Raw genomic sequence first — 15449 nt, 5'->3', positions numbered from 1 at the left:
TAAATCGAATTTCCATCAGTAAGCTATAATTATTAGTATTATTACAAGCTGCGAACGATAAACCAGTATTTTGTTTTCATTTCATATGAAATTTTCGATGGTCTATCTTACCCCAAAATATATTTGTACCTGGGGTAAGTGGGACCTATCAAAACAAAAACCAGAATCAAAACTTTTCGTACACGTTTCATACATTTTACTAGAGAGTAGCACTAAAACATTCAAACAAATATTTTTTTATCAAAAAAGATCAACCTCAAATTACGTAATTGCATAAGAGAGAGAAGAAAAGTATTATTATTCTTTTTTTCTTAATTATTTTTTTTATTTTTGAAATACGACTTCAAAATTGAACAAACACACAGCTGAAATTTGAAATGCATCATGAGAACGATTACTTTTCTATGTTATTTGAACTTTATTTGTTATTTCTACCAAATTAAGTAGTGATGGAATACAATTCCATCCCATAAGGTGGTTTTCTGCCATGTATATAAATAATAACAAAACATATTTATAATTTCGTCAATTATTGATTGTTTATGTGCTATATTTTAATAAAGAACTTATTAACGATATATTTTGAACATGTTTAATTCCTCTTTACGCTTTTATTGAGGAATTTTCAGTTATTATTAAATGTGAGGTGACATACTATTAAATAAAGGGTTTCTTCCTAAAACGTAACGTATTTTATGGTTGATCCCTTATGTACATCAAATATGTACTTAAAATCAAAAATCTATGACTAATCAATCCTATTAATGTAATGATTGACTTTATGATGTGGATTGACGCATGAAACTGGATGTGTCCCACTTGCCCCGCTTAGCGATGTAACTGCGTCCATTGGCTCATTCTAAAACTTTCTTCCAAGGTTTTCACAATTTCGAAATTATTCGATTAGTTTCATGCACACACCAGCAAACATGTTGCCAAAACGTGATTGTGTTGTTGGATTTGAAAAATATTGACATTTGAAAATTTTATTGAACAATTTGTTTTCGTTCCCACTTGCCCCGCGGTACCTTAGTACATTTTTTTTCGGAAAAAAACATTTTTAACTAAGACTTGTTATAGATACGAGAAAAATTTGATGTTCTACGAAATTTTTATAAATTTAATTTTGAAAAGAATGGTGCTAAAATATTAAAAAAAAATGGCTAGAAAATAACATGTTATGAAGACTTAATTAAACGTCATATTTAATAACTGGAAAATTCACCTTCAAGTCGCTTGCGCCTCCTCTAAATAATATGTTTTTGATTAAAACTATTATGTTCTTCTTTTTATGTGATTTGAGTTCAGAAAAGCTCATGACTTTTTGGTTTTGAGGGATTTTGAAAAATATGCCGCACCCTAGTGAACATTTTACATTCAAAAAAAGATGGAGTTGAAGCTTAAAGGAAAGCTTTGTGTATTAAAAGTTTTCTCTCGAATATTATCTAACATACATGGTTCGCACGTGAGAGCGATGCATAAATACATAAAGGGTTGCTCGTTTAATGGTTTAACTGGATGTAAAAGTTTCTGTTTAAATTAGGGATGCAGTAGCTCACTTGCTGATGTTGCTAAAGACACCGTTGTACTCAACCTACAGACGGAGTATCAGGCAACGATAGCTTAATTTAATCCAAAAAGTCTTACGCTGTTAACGAATTTTGTTTACTTTCCCCTTCAGAGTTTGTTTGTTTTGCAGTTAAGGGTCAACTAGGAGTCAAGCAAATGCTTATTTACTCAAATATCTTGGATTTGAATTTGGACTTTAATGAGAATATAATTGTATTAATTAATCGCAATGAACTTACCTCCGACGCCCATGACGATGGGCCCAACGTAAGACAGGTTGTTTAAATGTAGTCCTCGATGTTCGTTCTTCACACGAATTGTCGATGTGCTATTGCTCTTGACATCAGAAAGCGATGGGAAGTTATTTGCATAATATCCTGAGGAAGAGCAAATCAAACAACACATGAATAATTGTTGCAATTTTATTAACCTTTTATATTAAACTTCCAGCGCAATCATAACACACGGAAATTTTCCCCTGTTCTGACTAATACTGGTGGATGAGTCACCGTGTCTACTGGCATCTAGTATAGATGATTCTAGCTTCTTTAAAAATCTTTATGTAGTCAACTGTCGTTTGAGTTATCACTAAATAACTATTAAGTAAAAAAAACTCTATTATCGTTATATTTATTTGTAGCAAAAGAATATTTTTCATTTGTGTGAAACATAAATTTCAATGCAGTAAAGAAGCAAATCATTGTAAGTATTTTAGAAAAAAAAGTTACATTTATTTAAAACTTGCTATTTATCGTCCAACCAGTTAAGTTTCCTCTATCAGTAAACTTTTTGAAAAGGTTATTTTGAACAGAATGATGGTCATCAATGAAAATTCAATTTTTGCCAATGAACAGTTCGGACATTCGACCACTCATCAACTTTTACGTGTAACAAATTTGATTCGTTCCAACAAATCTGAAGGCTATTCTACTGGTCTTGCTCTTCTAGACATAGAAAAAGCATTCGACAGTGTTTGGCATGAAGGCTTGATTGTAAAATTTAAAAAAACTTTTTTTTTTTTAACATACATTGTTAGAATAATTTGAAGTTATCTGTCAAATCGTGCACTTCAGGTTAATTATCAGAACTCCAGGTCTGAAAGGCTTCCTGTAAGAGCTGGTGTTCCTCATAATAGTATTTTGGGATCAATATTATATAATATTTTCACATCTGACTTACCTGAGTTACCTCAGGGATGTCAACAATCTTTGTTTGCGGATGATATAGGCCTCTCCGTCAAAAGACGAAGCCTGCGTGTCATCTGTAGTAGATTGCAAAAGAGTTTGGATATTTTTTCTTCATACATGAAATGAAAGGTTTCTACTAATGCTTCCAAAACTCAACTGATAATATTCTCACATAAACCAAAAGCTCTTTATATGAAACCTTCAAGTAGTCATGTTGTTACGATGAGAGGGGTTCCAATAAATTAGTCAGATGAAGTTAAGTATCTGGGGTCCATGCTAGATAAAAATTTTACTTTCAAAAATCACATTGAGGGCATTCAAGCCAAATGCAACAAATATTTAAAATGTCTTTATTTATTAAACTTTGTCTTAAGAACAAACTTTTGATATTCAAACAATTTTTCAGGCCAGCCATGCTGAACCAATATGAACTAACTGTTGTAATACCAGGAAGAAAGCTCTGCAGAGGATTCAAATTAAATATTTGTAAATTATTGTGAAGCTTCCTCCCTTGTATGGTACTAATGAGTTACATAGAATATCTAATGTAGAAACATTGTTGGAACATTGAAACAAATATCGAATAAAATTTTTAAAAATTCAAGACAACAATTGTTGGAGATGATGTCTAAATACTATATCCATCAAAAAGTGGGTGCCAATTTTGTGATTTTTTTTTTTCGTGGGTGACAGTTTCAGGGCCTTCAAAGTTTGCCAATTACTTCTCACGGAATACCCTTTCAAAGCTGATGTGAAAGTTATTGATTTGTTCCATCTTTGGGATTGGCTCTTTGTGTCATGACTGAACAATATAATGGTCCTTTCATATAAAGGCTTCCCGATTTATCTTGATTGACACCTTCACCCATTTGTTTTCGTCCGTTTCTAATGATTCATTCACCCAGCTTCAGTGTTCCAGCGAGACAGGATTAATGAACCAAATACATCAACGTGGCATGAAAACTTACCGACTGTGGCCATTCCGCCGCCGACCAGCATGAGTACGATGCCGAGGACCAAAGCTCGACAGGCGTGCCAAAGGCATCGGGACGTCATCTTGCCTCGCACGACCTGCACGTTCCAAGTCGCACCGGAAGCAGGATGGGCACGCCGCAACGGCCCGAGGGAGGGTTTTCTTCGACTCTGCCATTGTGAACCTCCGCGGGCATGCATAGCCCACCCAGTCACGTGCCAATTCCGAACTGCTGTACTCTATCCTATGGTACCGGCGCCACCGGATGCGTGTCATGCGAAAACTTCCCCAACGAACCGGCCCCGGAAATGAAAGCCAAACGGATATTGTCTCCACAGTGCGGAGCTCTAGTCTATGGTTGCTGAATCTGTGGAAAAAAAAGTGTAGAACCAAAACGTTGTGTTAGATTGGTTTGGCAACGTTAACCCGTATCAATCTGTGTGGATAAATGGGGCACCTAGAAAGCACTCAATCGCTCATAAATATTCCAATAGATGCTGCTTGTTGAAAACGGAAAAGTTTAACCACTTCAGGGCTGGTAGCGACTGAGAGCCTTTAAAATAGGAACTTTAGAGACCTTAGGCTTGAATGAAGCAACAGAACAGGTATTGAGGAAACAAAACAAATCCCCACAGGAATCAGAAGATAAGAGTGTTTATAAGATTTTTTTATAGCAGACATTTTTCTATGAATATTTTCTGGGACTTGCAGGTATTACTATTCGCATTGTTGTATGCAGTTTTCTGCCGTGAATCGCAAGTCAATCCCATCATTTAAATGCACATTTCTGAAAATGCGCAATTCATGCCTTGCTCCAACTATTCTCTGTTGTTGTTTTCAAAATGTCAGTTCGAATTTTTTTCTTGACCAACTTGAGAAAACCAACTTCCTTTTACAAAACGTAACGAGCAAAAAGTTGTAAATTTCTTCGTAAATATTAAAACTGGCAAATTTTTGGAGAGGAAGAATGACAGTATCATGCACTGCTTCACCGTATCATTGTGATCTCATCAGTCTCAGTTCCTTAGAATATCTCAATTATAATTACCGTTGCTCCGGAAAGTCATTTTTATATATTTTAGCTTCGGAAACCGACCGACTGGACGTGCCACCGGTTGGAGTATGGATTCTGTCTCATTAAAAAGGTGGCCTGTAGAGAAGCTCAACGAAGAAGCATGCCCGGTATCAAAAGCGATGACGGCGTCGTTTCTAAGTTAAAAAATTGTTTCCTGGCATAATCCGCATAAGTTGGCCCAAAGTATATTATTAAAAATAAAGTTTTTGCGAATTATCCCTACCTAGGGAGATTAATATCCAGGGAATAGTTGTTTCGTTTTTTGAAGCAGCTTTAAATGCTTCTCAACAATGGATGGAGTGGAATTGGTATATGCCCTAAGAGCAGTTCATAGCCAGCATGGACATAGATAATTTTTACAAGATTGGAGTCTGGGATACTTTTGGAGTTTTGGATCAGCTCCGTTCCGTGGTTTACAAACAGCAGTAAAGGTTATCATTGTTGGGGGTACAAGGCAAGACTTCGATGAAAATATCCCTTTAAAGGTGATATAGTTAGATCAACGTCAATTTTCATCTTTTCATACAAGCCCACAACCAACATTAAAGCAAATAAAACAAGTTTTATAACATAATTATTTTGCTGTTTTTTATCTAAGTTCTATCCATCCGATGAAGTAAATGTGTCGTCAGCAGAGTTGAGCTTATTCAGTCCGCCACCAGTAAATACTGTTGCCTACAACCTGCTCCATTAGTGACTTCCGCACGGGAATAACTATTTGGTTCTATCAGGCCATCAACGTCCTGTCCGCTGTGCATGTACCGTTTTGTCTCAAATTCCGAACAGACTCATATTCCGAACAATCGGTTTTTGTATGGCGATTTGGTTGAAATGTTTCGCTGAAATATGTCACCAAATAATAAGAAAATGGCAGTCAATTGCAATTCAATTTTAAAGTTTTCAATATATTTTTTACCGCAGGAGTAGTGATGATTCTCGAGTTTGAGACCAGTAGAACAAGCTCAGATAAATTTATCTGCGAAATTATTTATTTGAATACGATTTATTCGTGCTGTTCGGAATTTGAATCAAGGTGTTCGGAATATGAGACAGAATAAGCACAGTGTTCGGCATTTGAATCAAAATGTTGTTCCATTCTTTTACGTTAAAACAATACTAAAATTAATTAAATCAACATTATTAGTGGTACACCCAACAGCTAACAGTTAGGCTTTGCGGAGAAAGTAAAATTTACACAAATATAAGCCAATTTATGCCAATCAGATGCATTTGAAGTCACTGTTGACCTTAAGTGTTCGGAATATGAGTCAAAACGGTACCACAAATGTAGATCGTTCTTATATTTGCTAGCTTTGCAATTGAATCAAATATAACTTTTCTAGTTAATTTACAAGCTTGAGAAATTTAAAAATTTGGATTGCTTCGCGGAAATAACGCGCAGCGAGCAATCCCCGCACAGAGGAAATCAACCACAGTAAGCATTGCAGTTTTAAGCATGATCCGACTCGTTGACAGTCTATAGCAAAACAGATGGTGAAGTGTAGAAAGCTGTTAGACTAAAATTCTGCAAAATTCAAACTTATGATGGAGACGAATGGTTCGTAGATGCTTGGATCTCGTAAATTACGAACCTCTATTTATTCGGATTAACCACGTTCGAGATCAATTCAGTTCGAAACCGCACTATGTGGGATTGTCACTGATGCCTATTAAAAACGATTCCCAACGGTTCCCTATATGAACAGAGTTTCTATCCACGCGTCCATTTAGGTGTTTCACATGTAGGTAGTTATATTCAGGAATTAGACATTTCTTACAGCAGACAGACCACAACTAAAATTTTGATTAAGCTGCATTTAACAGCATATGAACTGCAGTGCGTAGTGCTGCAGTTCATTCATGATTACTGAAGCTGCGACATTTGCATGGCTTAGTATTTTAGGATAAATTTCATATGAAAACCGATGGATTCAACCAAATCCGTCGAATTCATAGAATACACGGTGACATTGGCTACAAAATAAACCGCAATAATCAGCTCCAAAGTCATCGGTGACTATGATAATTTTGGTGGGAAATTTTAGAGATCATCAGCTCTGGATTTTCCAGGTATCAAAATTTTTCTTGCAACGCGTAATAAGCTGAAAGAAATAACGTTTCTGATTAGTTAGAAAACATGTCTTAGGGAAATATAGAGATAGACTCTAACAACAGACAATGACGCGTTTCTATAACACGATACGATTGTAGTCAGGGCTAAGTTGATGAAGAAGTCCAAAAAATGCATTTGATGAAATTCAATGTATTGCTGTTTGCATTTGAGATGCAAATCTTGACTAAACGTCCTCCAAATGCGGTAACACAAAGCAATTGAAGGACACCTAGCAACGACTATAGAAATCACCGCCACCCTAGCAAGAAAATTCTATCTTTGACACCGCATTTCTTGTGAAAAATCTTACCGCATTTGGTGTTCCCGCATTTGATATTTGCATTGCAAACAAAGACAAATTAAAGACCCCCATGTCCCTTGCAGTTGCCCAAAATTGTATGGCTCATAAGGTAATCTAGAATGCCGTTCAAAGTGTACTGTGATCTGTCAAACTTGGGTACCTTTTGCCCGAATCTATGACAAAAGGTCGAAAGACAAAAGGTCGAAAGGACAAAAGGTCGAAGAACAAAAAAGTAGGGACAAAAGGTCGAAAATCTTTTTTCAAAGAAGGAAAAATTTTCCACCATGCAAATCGTTTTCGACCTTTTGTCCTTTCGACCTTTTGTCTTTCGACCTTTTGTCCATAAACCCTTTTGCTCTACCGAGGGACCAAAGGCAGTACTAGAAGTGGTACCTAATCTGAGCCCGAGTGGGACGGACCTGTTTCAAGCGCACACAGCAATACATCTGATGTGCATTGAACAAGAGTGATCTACCCTTTGGCTGTGAAGTTACCAAACTAGTTTTCCATACGAATATTTAAAAAATTCCAGATAATTGGAACATGTTCAAATTTTTATGAAACTTTCACAATTTGCCTTTCACTACGATATCTTTCCCAGAGAAATATTGCTGTTTGCATTGAGATGCAAATCCTGACTGAATGTCCTCCAAATGCGGTAACACGAAACAATCAAAGGACACCTAGCAACGATTGTATAAATCACCGCCGTCCTAGCAAGAAAAATCCATCTTTGACATCGTATTTCTTGTGAAAAATCTTACCGCATTTCGTGTTCCCGCATTTCATATTTGCATTTCAAACGCACACAGCAATATATTAAAACACGATTCTGTCTTGTGTTCTACGATGCGAAAATCTGTATGCGATTACTTTCCATTATGGGACAATTTGACTAGCTGTTTTAGAAGATATATTGAAAACTGAACTTAACTCAATTTTGACGAAAATGCAGATGGGACTGACTTGCAATCCACGGCAATATTGTTGTATGACCAGGGCAGGGAATGGTAATAGTAGTAGCAGGTCCGTCACACTCGGGCTCAGATTGGGTACCACTTCTAGTACTGCATTTGGTCCCTCTGTAGTACAAAAGGTACCCAAGTTTGACAGATCGCAGTACACTTTTCACGGCATTCTAGATTACCTTATGAACCATACAATTTTGTGCAACTGCAAGGGACATGGAGGTCTTTAATTTGTCTTTGGTAGTAGGCTACGCGAAACTCGCGTGGCTTTCTTGACTACAAACTCCCAAAAAATCATGCGATTCTACGTCTTTTGGATGCACATAAAAGAAGCGAGCCAAATGACGTAAATTTGTGTCGAATTTGTAATACGTAAGTGTCTGGTTCGATGAATGTCGTTCACAGTGGCATCGTTTTCGTGTCATTACACATGTAAAATTACATTTTTGGTTCAATACATCTTCAAGCACACGTTTTTGTGTCGTTCTACCACTTACATCATGTGTCATTCAGTCATAACATGAATTACGTCCACATTAATTTTCTTTATTTTTAAGAGTGTACAGTAGTTTAAAAGCGTGAATCTGTGAATGTACAGTAGTTTAAAAGCGTGAACCTATTTTGGGTACCGTTTTGTCTCAAATTTCGAACAGACTCTTATTCCGAACACTCGGTATTATATGGCGATTTGGTTGAAATATTTTGCTGAAATATGTCATAAAATTACCAGGAAATGCCAGTCAATTGCAATTCAGTTTTAACGTCTTAAAATGTATTTTATACCTTGGGAGTGATTCTCTATTTCATGATCAGTAAAACTAGCTCATACAAAATTTATTTGCGAAGTTAATCATTTTAATACGATTTATTCCTTCTGCTCGGAATTTGAATCAAGTTGTTTGGAATATGAAAACGGTGCAAGGCATTTGAATCAAAATGTTGTTCAATACTTTTACATACAAACAATACAAAACAAGTTTAAATGTATACTTTTATCGGCACACCCCACAACTAAATAACAGTTATACTTTGCGAAGAAATTCAAATTTTCACATATTTCATCTCATTTATGCCTATCAGATACATTGAAGTCACTGTTGGCCTTAAGTGTTCGGAATATCAGTCAAAACGGTATATGAGTTTTCTTAATCTAAAGTGTCACCGCAGACAGACGTTTAAGCAGGAACAAACATATTCAAAATTCCTGTGTAAATTCTACCGTGGTGTCACCTAGGGAGCAAATTGCTACATTAATGTGACAGTTCGTAAAAGCACGTGGCTTCAACTTCTCGCTTACCATTCAGTCCACCACCCTCTGAACAAAAATATCAAAACAATCACTTTAAAAATGATTCACACAATTGTGATACTTTCACGTGCTTTCACGCCAATTTATTTTACATGAGTAACAAACATTCAAGGGTATTATACTACCATGAATCTGTGAGTAAATTTAATGCCGACTTGTGGTAAAAATAACAATAGATTCAATTAACTTTTACATTAGAAATCAGATCCAAAAGGAAACATCACCCACCCAGCGCCAAATAAAAGTGCATAGTTTTTAGCGTTGAGCACGTCGGTTGTGGGAGCGGTTGGATGTCATGCTGTCAACAAAATGTGATCGGGGTGGTGGCGGGACGCATATGCCACTAACGCCATCTGTTAGCTGATTGCCACTTGGCGATTTGTGGCGGCTATATTTTCACACAACTGGCTGAGTCTAACTTGAACGTCTGTCTGCGATGTCACTATAGGCTGTAAATGGACCGATGCACGAGTTTACTATTTGACGTTTGAGCGGTGCCGTGTTATTTACGTGTCCATGGTAACGAGTGAATTAGGCTCCGCTCAAACGTCAAATTAGTGAACTCGTGAATCGGTCCATGCGGGAAATAGAGCATTTTTCTACAGTAATTTTTGGTTGCCCTTAGCAACGGATGTTTTGCTACATTCAAGGCAGTTTGTCTGCACTGCCCATATTTGCATAGACGTCGTAAGCGCCAATATGACCAAAACGCATTTTTCCATAGATATGCATTCTTCACATAATAAAACACTAGTTTGGCATGCGAACAGCGCTTATTTTTTGTTCTGAAATATATGAACTATAAGAGGAACACTGATTGACATGAGCACATAGACCAACTTATCCGAAAAAAACACCCGGTTTGCAGATTGTTCAAATTCATCCATATAATCGTTCATCAAACTCACTGATTAGACGCATAAAACGACGTATGCGTTTGCAGATTACAAAAGTAAGAAATTATTCAAAAAGTCTCCTCCAGTCTTTTCAATTTCAATCTTCAGCAAATGCACTGATTATTCGACCGAAATTGCGGAAATATTCAAGAATACAGCTGGGGACACAAAAACGTATTTTCCCAACGAACATAGTGCTGATGGTTACGTCGACCATGCAAATATGGGCAGTACAGCAGCGATAGGCTTGAATTTCACTGGCTTCGCTGACTGTGACTGGCTTTACTTGGCTACTATGGATCAATGCACGAGTTCACTATTTGAAGTTTTAGCGGTGCCGTGTTATTTATGTAACCATGGAAACTAGTGAATTCGGCACCGCTCAAACGTCAAATTAGTGAACTCTTGCATTGGTCCATAGTGTGAATCTTAAAAATTTTTCCAACTCTGGATAAGAGTTCAGACTAGTCGAGTCTAGTACACGACACTGAAGACGGCCTTACAGTTGAGGTCGAAATACGCTTACAAAGGATACAAACTCTAGTGGAATTAAATGGTATAGCACTAAATTCGGTTTTTTCATCTACTTATAGGGTAGAAACAGCTCGAAGATTTATACACGTTCAATTTATTTACAATACAAATTTCAAACAGCCTCAATCAACTGCCAGATTTTTTGACAACCGACCTCAATTGAAAGAGCTGCAACACAAAAGCTACCTTCACGGCATCAACAAGACAAGGCAGTGTAAACATCAAATTTGATTGTAAACATATGACGTCATTTCTATCGTAGCATAAAATATCTGGATCACTAGATTATTTTTTCGAAAAAAATGTTCGAGGTGGATAGGAATGACGTCGTCAAGTAGCTGTAAGTTTTCGGAATATATAACATTTTAATATTGTAAACCGTGAGTTTTAAGTTACGACCGTTCACTTCACACGTAAACAAAACAACACGAAAAATGATCCGCGCAACTTTTATTTTTGTCGTATTGAACAGAAACTCTGACAAACCTTGTGTATAAATATTCAAAATATTTGCAGTCGTATGTATTTTTCTGATGTGAAACCTCAAATGAAATTTTGAAAAATCCATGGAGATTTTATTAGAGAATTGTTCGAAAGAACTGAAGGGGTAATTCATGGAGGAAATCTTGGAAAAAAAATCTAGATTAAATTCTGAACAAACTTAATGATAAATCCACTGACGAACAGACGTAGCTCATAGAACAAATTCCATTAAAAAACCTTCGCCTATCATCATCTAGTGTGCATGTTGCACGAAAATAGTAGTTTACGGAACAAGTTGCAGAATGATGATTTTTACAGCAAATTCGTAAATTTATCCTACGAGGCTTGCCGAGTATTTACGACAAGTTCTGTAAAAATCGAGTTCTGCAACGAGTTACGTACAACATTTTTTACAATACCGTAGAAGACCACATGAGGGTATCAGCACTGGTTTCAGTTGCGTAATGACTATTACAATACTGCATAATTCAGTGCAGCAAAGTAGGCCATTTCATGACAGATTGGCGTGATGGAAAACAGCCTATTACGATGAGAAATTGCAAAAACTGTATTATACAACAAGAACTGCAGATGGTGGTAGTGTGAAACGTCAAACTCGAAAAAGGATGCGTGCGCCTTTGGTAGTGTGATTTGTAACATATCGAATGATATGTAAATGATCGTTAAATGCATGTTCGATGAAAAATTCTTCAGTGTAACGTCTGTTTGTCATTGAAAAATCTTTGGTCCAATTTATTGAGGAATTCCTGAAAGTGTTATAAATAGATTTCTTCGAAGAATTATGGAACGATTCCCAAGATAAACCGTAGATGAATTCACGAAGCATGTGAACTCCTTGTATAATACTTATAAGGATTGTTTGAAAAACTATTAACGATTATCTTTGAAAACTGGAATAATGCTTTGGTCGTTTTTGGAGGAACTCCTGTAGGGTCATTTGGAAGCTCTGTTAGATTAACTACTGAAAAAAATAGTAGAAGAATAGGTGGAAAATATCTGGAGGAAATCCTTGAATAATATTTTGGAAAACTTTCAAAGTAATGCCAATAGAAACCCCTGGTTAGGTATTTCGAATTATAATTCCAGCAAGGAGATGGAAAGTATTGATTTTAACGGCCATTTTGGTTTGAAATGAGACTTTGGAGATGGAAGCTTTAGCTTGCATTTAAATAGAGACCAACTCTACAAAGAGACCTGCTACCAGCCCTGAAACTTCCGTTCGCTTCATATTCCCAGGACATGCCACCATGTTGATGCCAATTAAAATACGACAGGCAAGCGGGAACCGGCTGAATCGCTTGTTTCTGATATTTAAATGATCTTGCTTGAAGTGGAAAATTCTTGTCCAATTGCAAAATCCCACAGGCATAAAATGCCGCAATCTGCTGAAGTGCTATCATAAATTGTTGCTTGTTTGGGATGGCGCAAAACGGTAACACCTTGCCGTACAATTAAAAGCCCACCCATCCATTTCCGACGATATTAATGGTTTTTGAGTGCGATTCCATCATGCGTGTGAATCTCAATTAGTTCGTTTCCGGTCCACTGAAGCATGATACATTTGTGACTGAATTGTATGTACCAGCAGCACCTGCGGTATGCATTGCTTTTATTACCATTACTTGTAGCTATTTTCAAATTTATGAAAATACAAAACATAATGATATTTTGAGAAACGCATTTAACTGTTATCAGTTGAAGTTTCTAGAAGTACTATAACTCATCTAGAAGTAAGAATAGCGCATTGTCTTTCGAATGGGCCACAGAAAGTTTAAATTGGACGTATAATCACAGAGACATGGACAAACTAACTTATTAAGTTGGAGTGCGCATCGTACCTTCGTGCTGTGCGTACGCGAATTCTTTCTGCTCTAGGAAGTTTTTGAAAAACTACCTAATGCAATAAAACAGTACTTTTCAGTGCTAAAATGAAAAACGGTACTTTTCAGTACTACTGAAATAGTACTTTTCAGTACTATTTTTTCTACTATTGGTCTTTTTACGATCCTTGTTTGGACCCGTGCCTTCGATTTTTCGTTGGACCCGTTGGCGAAAGCTAGTGGTGGTAGTCCTTCTTGGACACCGTCTTTGGAAAAAAAAACCTCTCGAAGGTCACGTCTTCTTCCGTTTATTAACTTAACATGGTATCAACAACAACCAAAAGGAAGGGTAAATCTCTGAATTCACAACTTCCTTCCAAAAAAGTGGGTTTTAAAACTGTCACTAAACGTGGCAAGAATGGAAGAAAGGACGTTTCCCCGGAATGCGAACTTTCTTCCAAGGGTGAAATGAATAATTGTATCGAAATGAGCAATCAGTTCGATGCTCTAGACAAATTTTCCGAACACCAAATCGAAGCAGCCTCTAGCCCAGGCTCTTTGATTCAAGTGAGGAAGCAAAGAGTGCCGCCTATCGTGGTCAGTTGTTCCGAATTTGGGGGATTTAGGCAGGAGATCTTGAACTACATTAGGGGAATCAAGGTTTCCTTCCAAATCGCAAAGAAAGGAGACTGCCGCGTTTTGCCAGAAACTCTTAAAGATCGCGAACTTCTTCTCAAACATCTCGAAGAGAAGAATCACATTTTTTTACCTATGACGACAAAACTAATCGTTTGTTCAAAGTCGTCTTGAAAGGTCTCTCAAGTGACTATAAGTCACTTGAAGAGATCAAAAATGGAATAAATGATTTACTTGGATTTTCCCCAGTCCAAGTAATCATTTTGAAAAAGAAAACCTAATCTGGCATTGTTCGGAAAGGGCTTTCTCAAGAATATTATTTAGTTCACTTTGACAAAAAAGATCTAAATAATATTAAAGCTTTAGAAAAAGCAAGACTTATGTTTGATGTCCGTGTGACATGGGAACATTTCCAGAAACCTGGAGGAAATTACCAGAACCCCACTCAGTGCCGTCGGTGTCAAAAGTGGGGTCATGGTACAAAAAATTGTCGCATGGATGCTAAATGCATGATTTGCGGAGGTTCTTCTCACGCCAAGGACGTCTGTCCAGTGAAGGAAGATACCACCAAGTTCATATGCTCTAATTGTGGGGCTAATCATAAGTCCAATTTTTGGAATTGTCCTTCACGCAAAAGAGTCATTGAGGCTCGTGCCAGGCATATGAAAGATAATATCCGTTACGATAACGGTCGTTTCCGGAATTTGCCTGGTAGAGTATCGAACAATGCTCATTTTTCAGATAACGATCGCTTGATTAGGAATCATACCCATCAGGAAGATTATAATCATGCTCATTCACAAACTAATTTTAATCCGACTAGTAGCGTTCGAATATTTTAATTTCGAATGTATCTACCCAAGAAAAATCCTTTGCCGATATCGTAGCAGGTAATTTGAACTCCTCCCCTGTTCGTACTATAAGTACCCATTCTGATTGTTTCAAATGAAATGGAAAAACCCTACCGTCACAGGAAACTTCTACTCCACCTCTTCGTCTACCGAAAATTCTAACGGAAAATCATCAAATGTAGCCACTTCAAGTGATATGTCTGCCTCTGATTTTAATTTTCTAACTGAACAATTGAATCTAATGATTGATGCAATGTTCAAAACCACCACTATGACTAAAGCAGTCCAAGTTGGTGTAAAATTTACTAATCAAATTGTTATTGGGTTACGTTTTTATAATGGATCCAAATAATAATTTAAATATTTTAAATTGGAATGATCGCCCCTTGAGTGGTAAAGAGGACGAGCTGTTTAATTTTCTTACAGCTAATAACGTGCATATAGCAGTTATTACTGAAACGTATTTGAAACCTGGTTCTAAACTCAAAAGAGACCCTACGTTTTTGTTTATCGTAATGATCGACTTGATGGGGCATGTGGGGGAGTTGCAATCATCATTCATAGGCGTATAAAACCTAGGACAGGACGCGACAGCTCAACTATGATTGCCCCGTCGATGACCTTGACGATACAAAAGCCAGTGCAACCAAAATCCTTTTAAAGCAAATCTTGTGAATAAATTCAAATATCAAGGCTCACGATTTGGTTGTTTC

At 36.9% G+C, this 15449-nt stretch overlaps 1 protein-coding gene across 2 annotated transcripts in view; it reads right to left on the bottom strand.

Moving 5' to 3' along the window:
• LOC5566034 overlaps positions 1-15449 on the bottom strand; it is a 90162-nt gene that overhangs the window by 69815 nt on the left and 4898 nt on the right. For both annotated transcript variants that reach the window (XM_021843165.1, XM_021843166.1), the window contains 2 exons: positions 3725-4096; positions 1809-1946 (listed from right to left, as the gene is read on the bottom strand). In XM_021843165.1, the coding sequence (XP_021698857.1) occupies positions 1809-1946; positions 3725-3929 (343 nt within the window). In that variant the 5' untranslated portion in view covers positions 3930-4096. The remainder of the gene's footprint in view (positions 1-1808; positions 1947-3724; positions 4097-15449) is intronic.

The sequence above is a fragment of the Aedes aegypti genome, chromosome 2, assembly GCF_002204515.2.
Source record: "Aedes aegypti strain LVP_AGWG chromosome 2, AaegL5.0 Primary Assembly, whole genome shotgun sequence".
In the NCBI taxonomy this organism is placed as follows: Eukaryota; Metazoa; Arthropoda; class Insecta; order Diptera; family Culicidae; genus Aedes; species Aedes aegypti.
The sequence above is the reverse complement of the archived record's forward strand: the minus strand, read 5'-3'. Positions and strand labels throughout refer to the sequence as shown.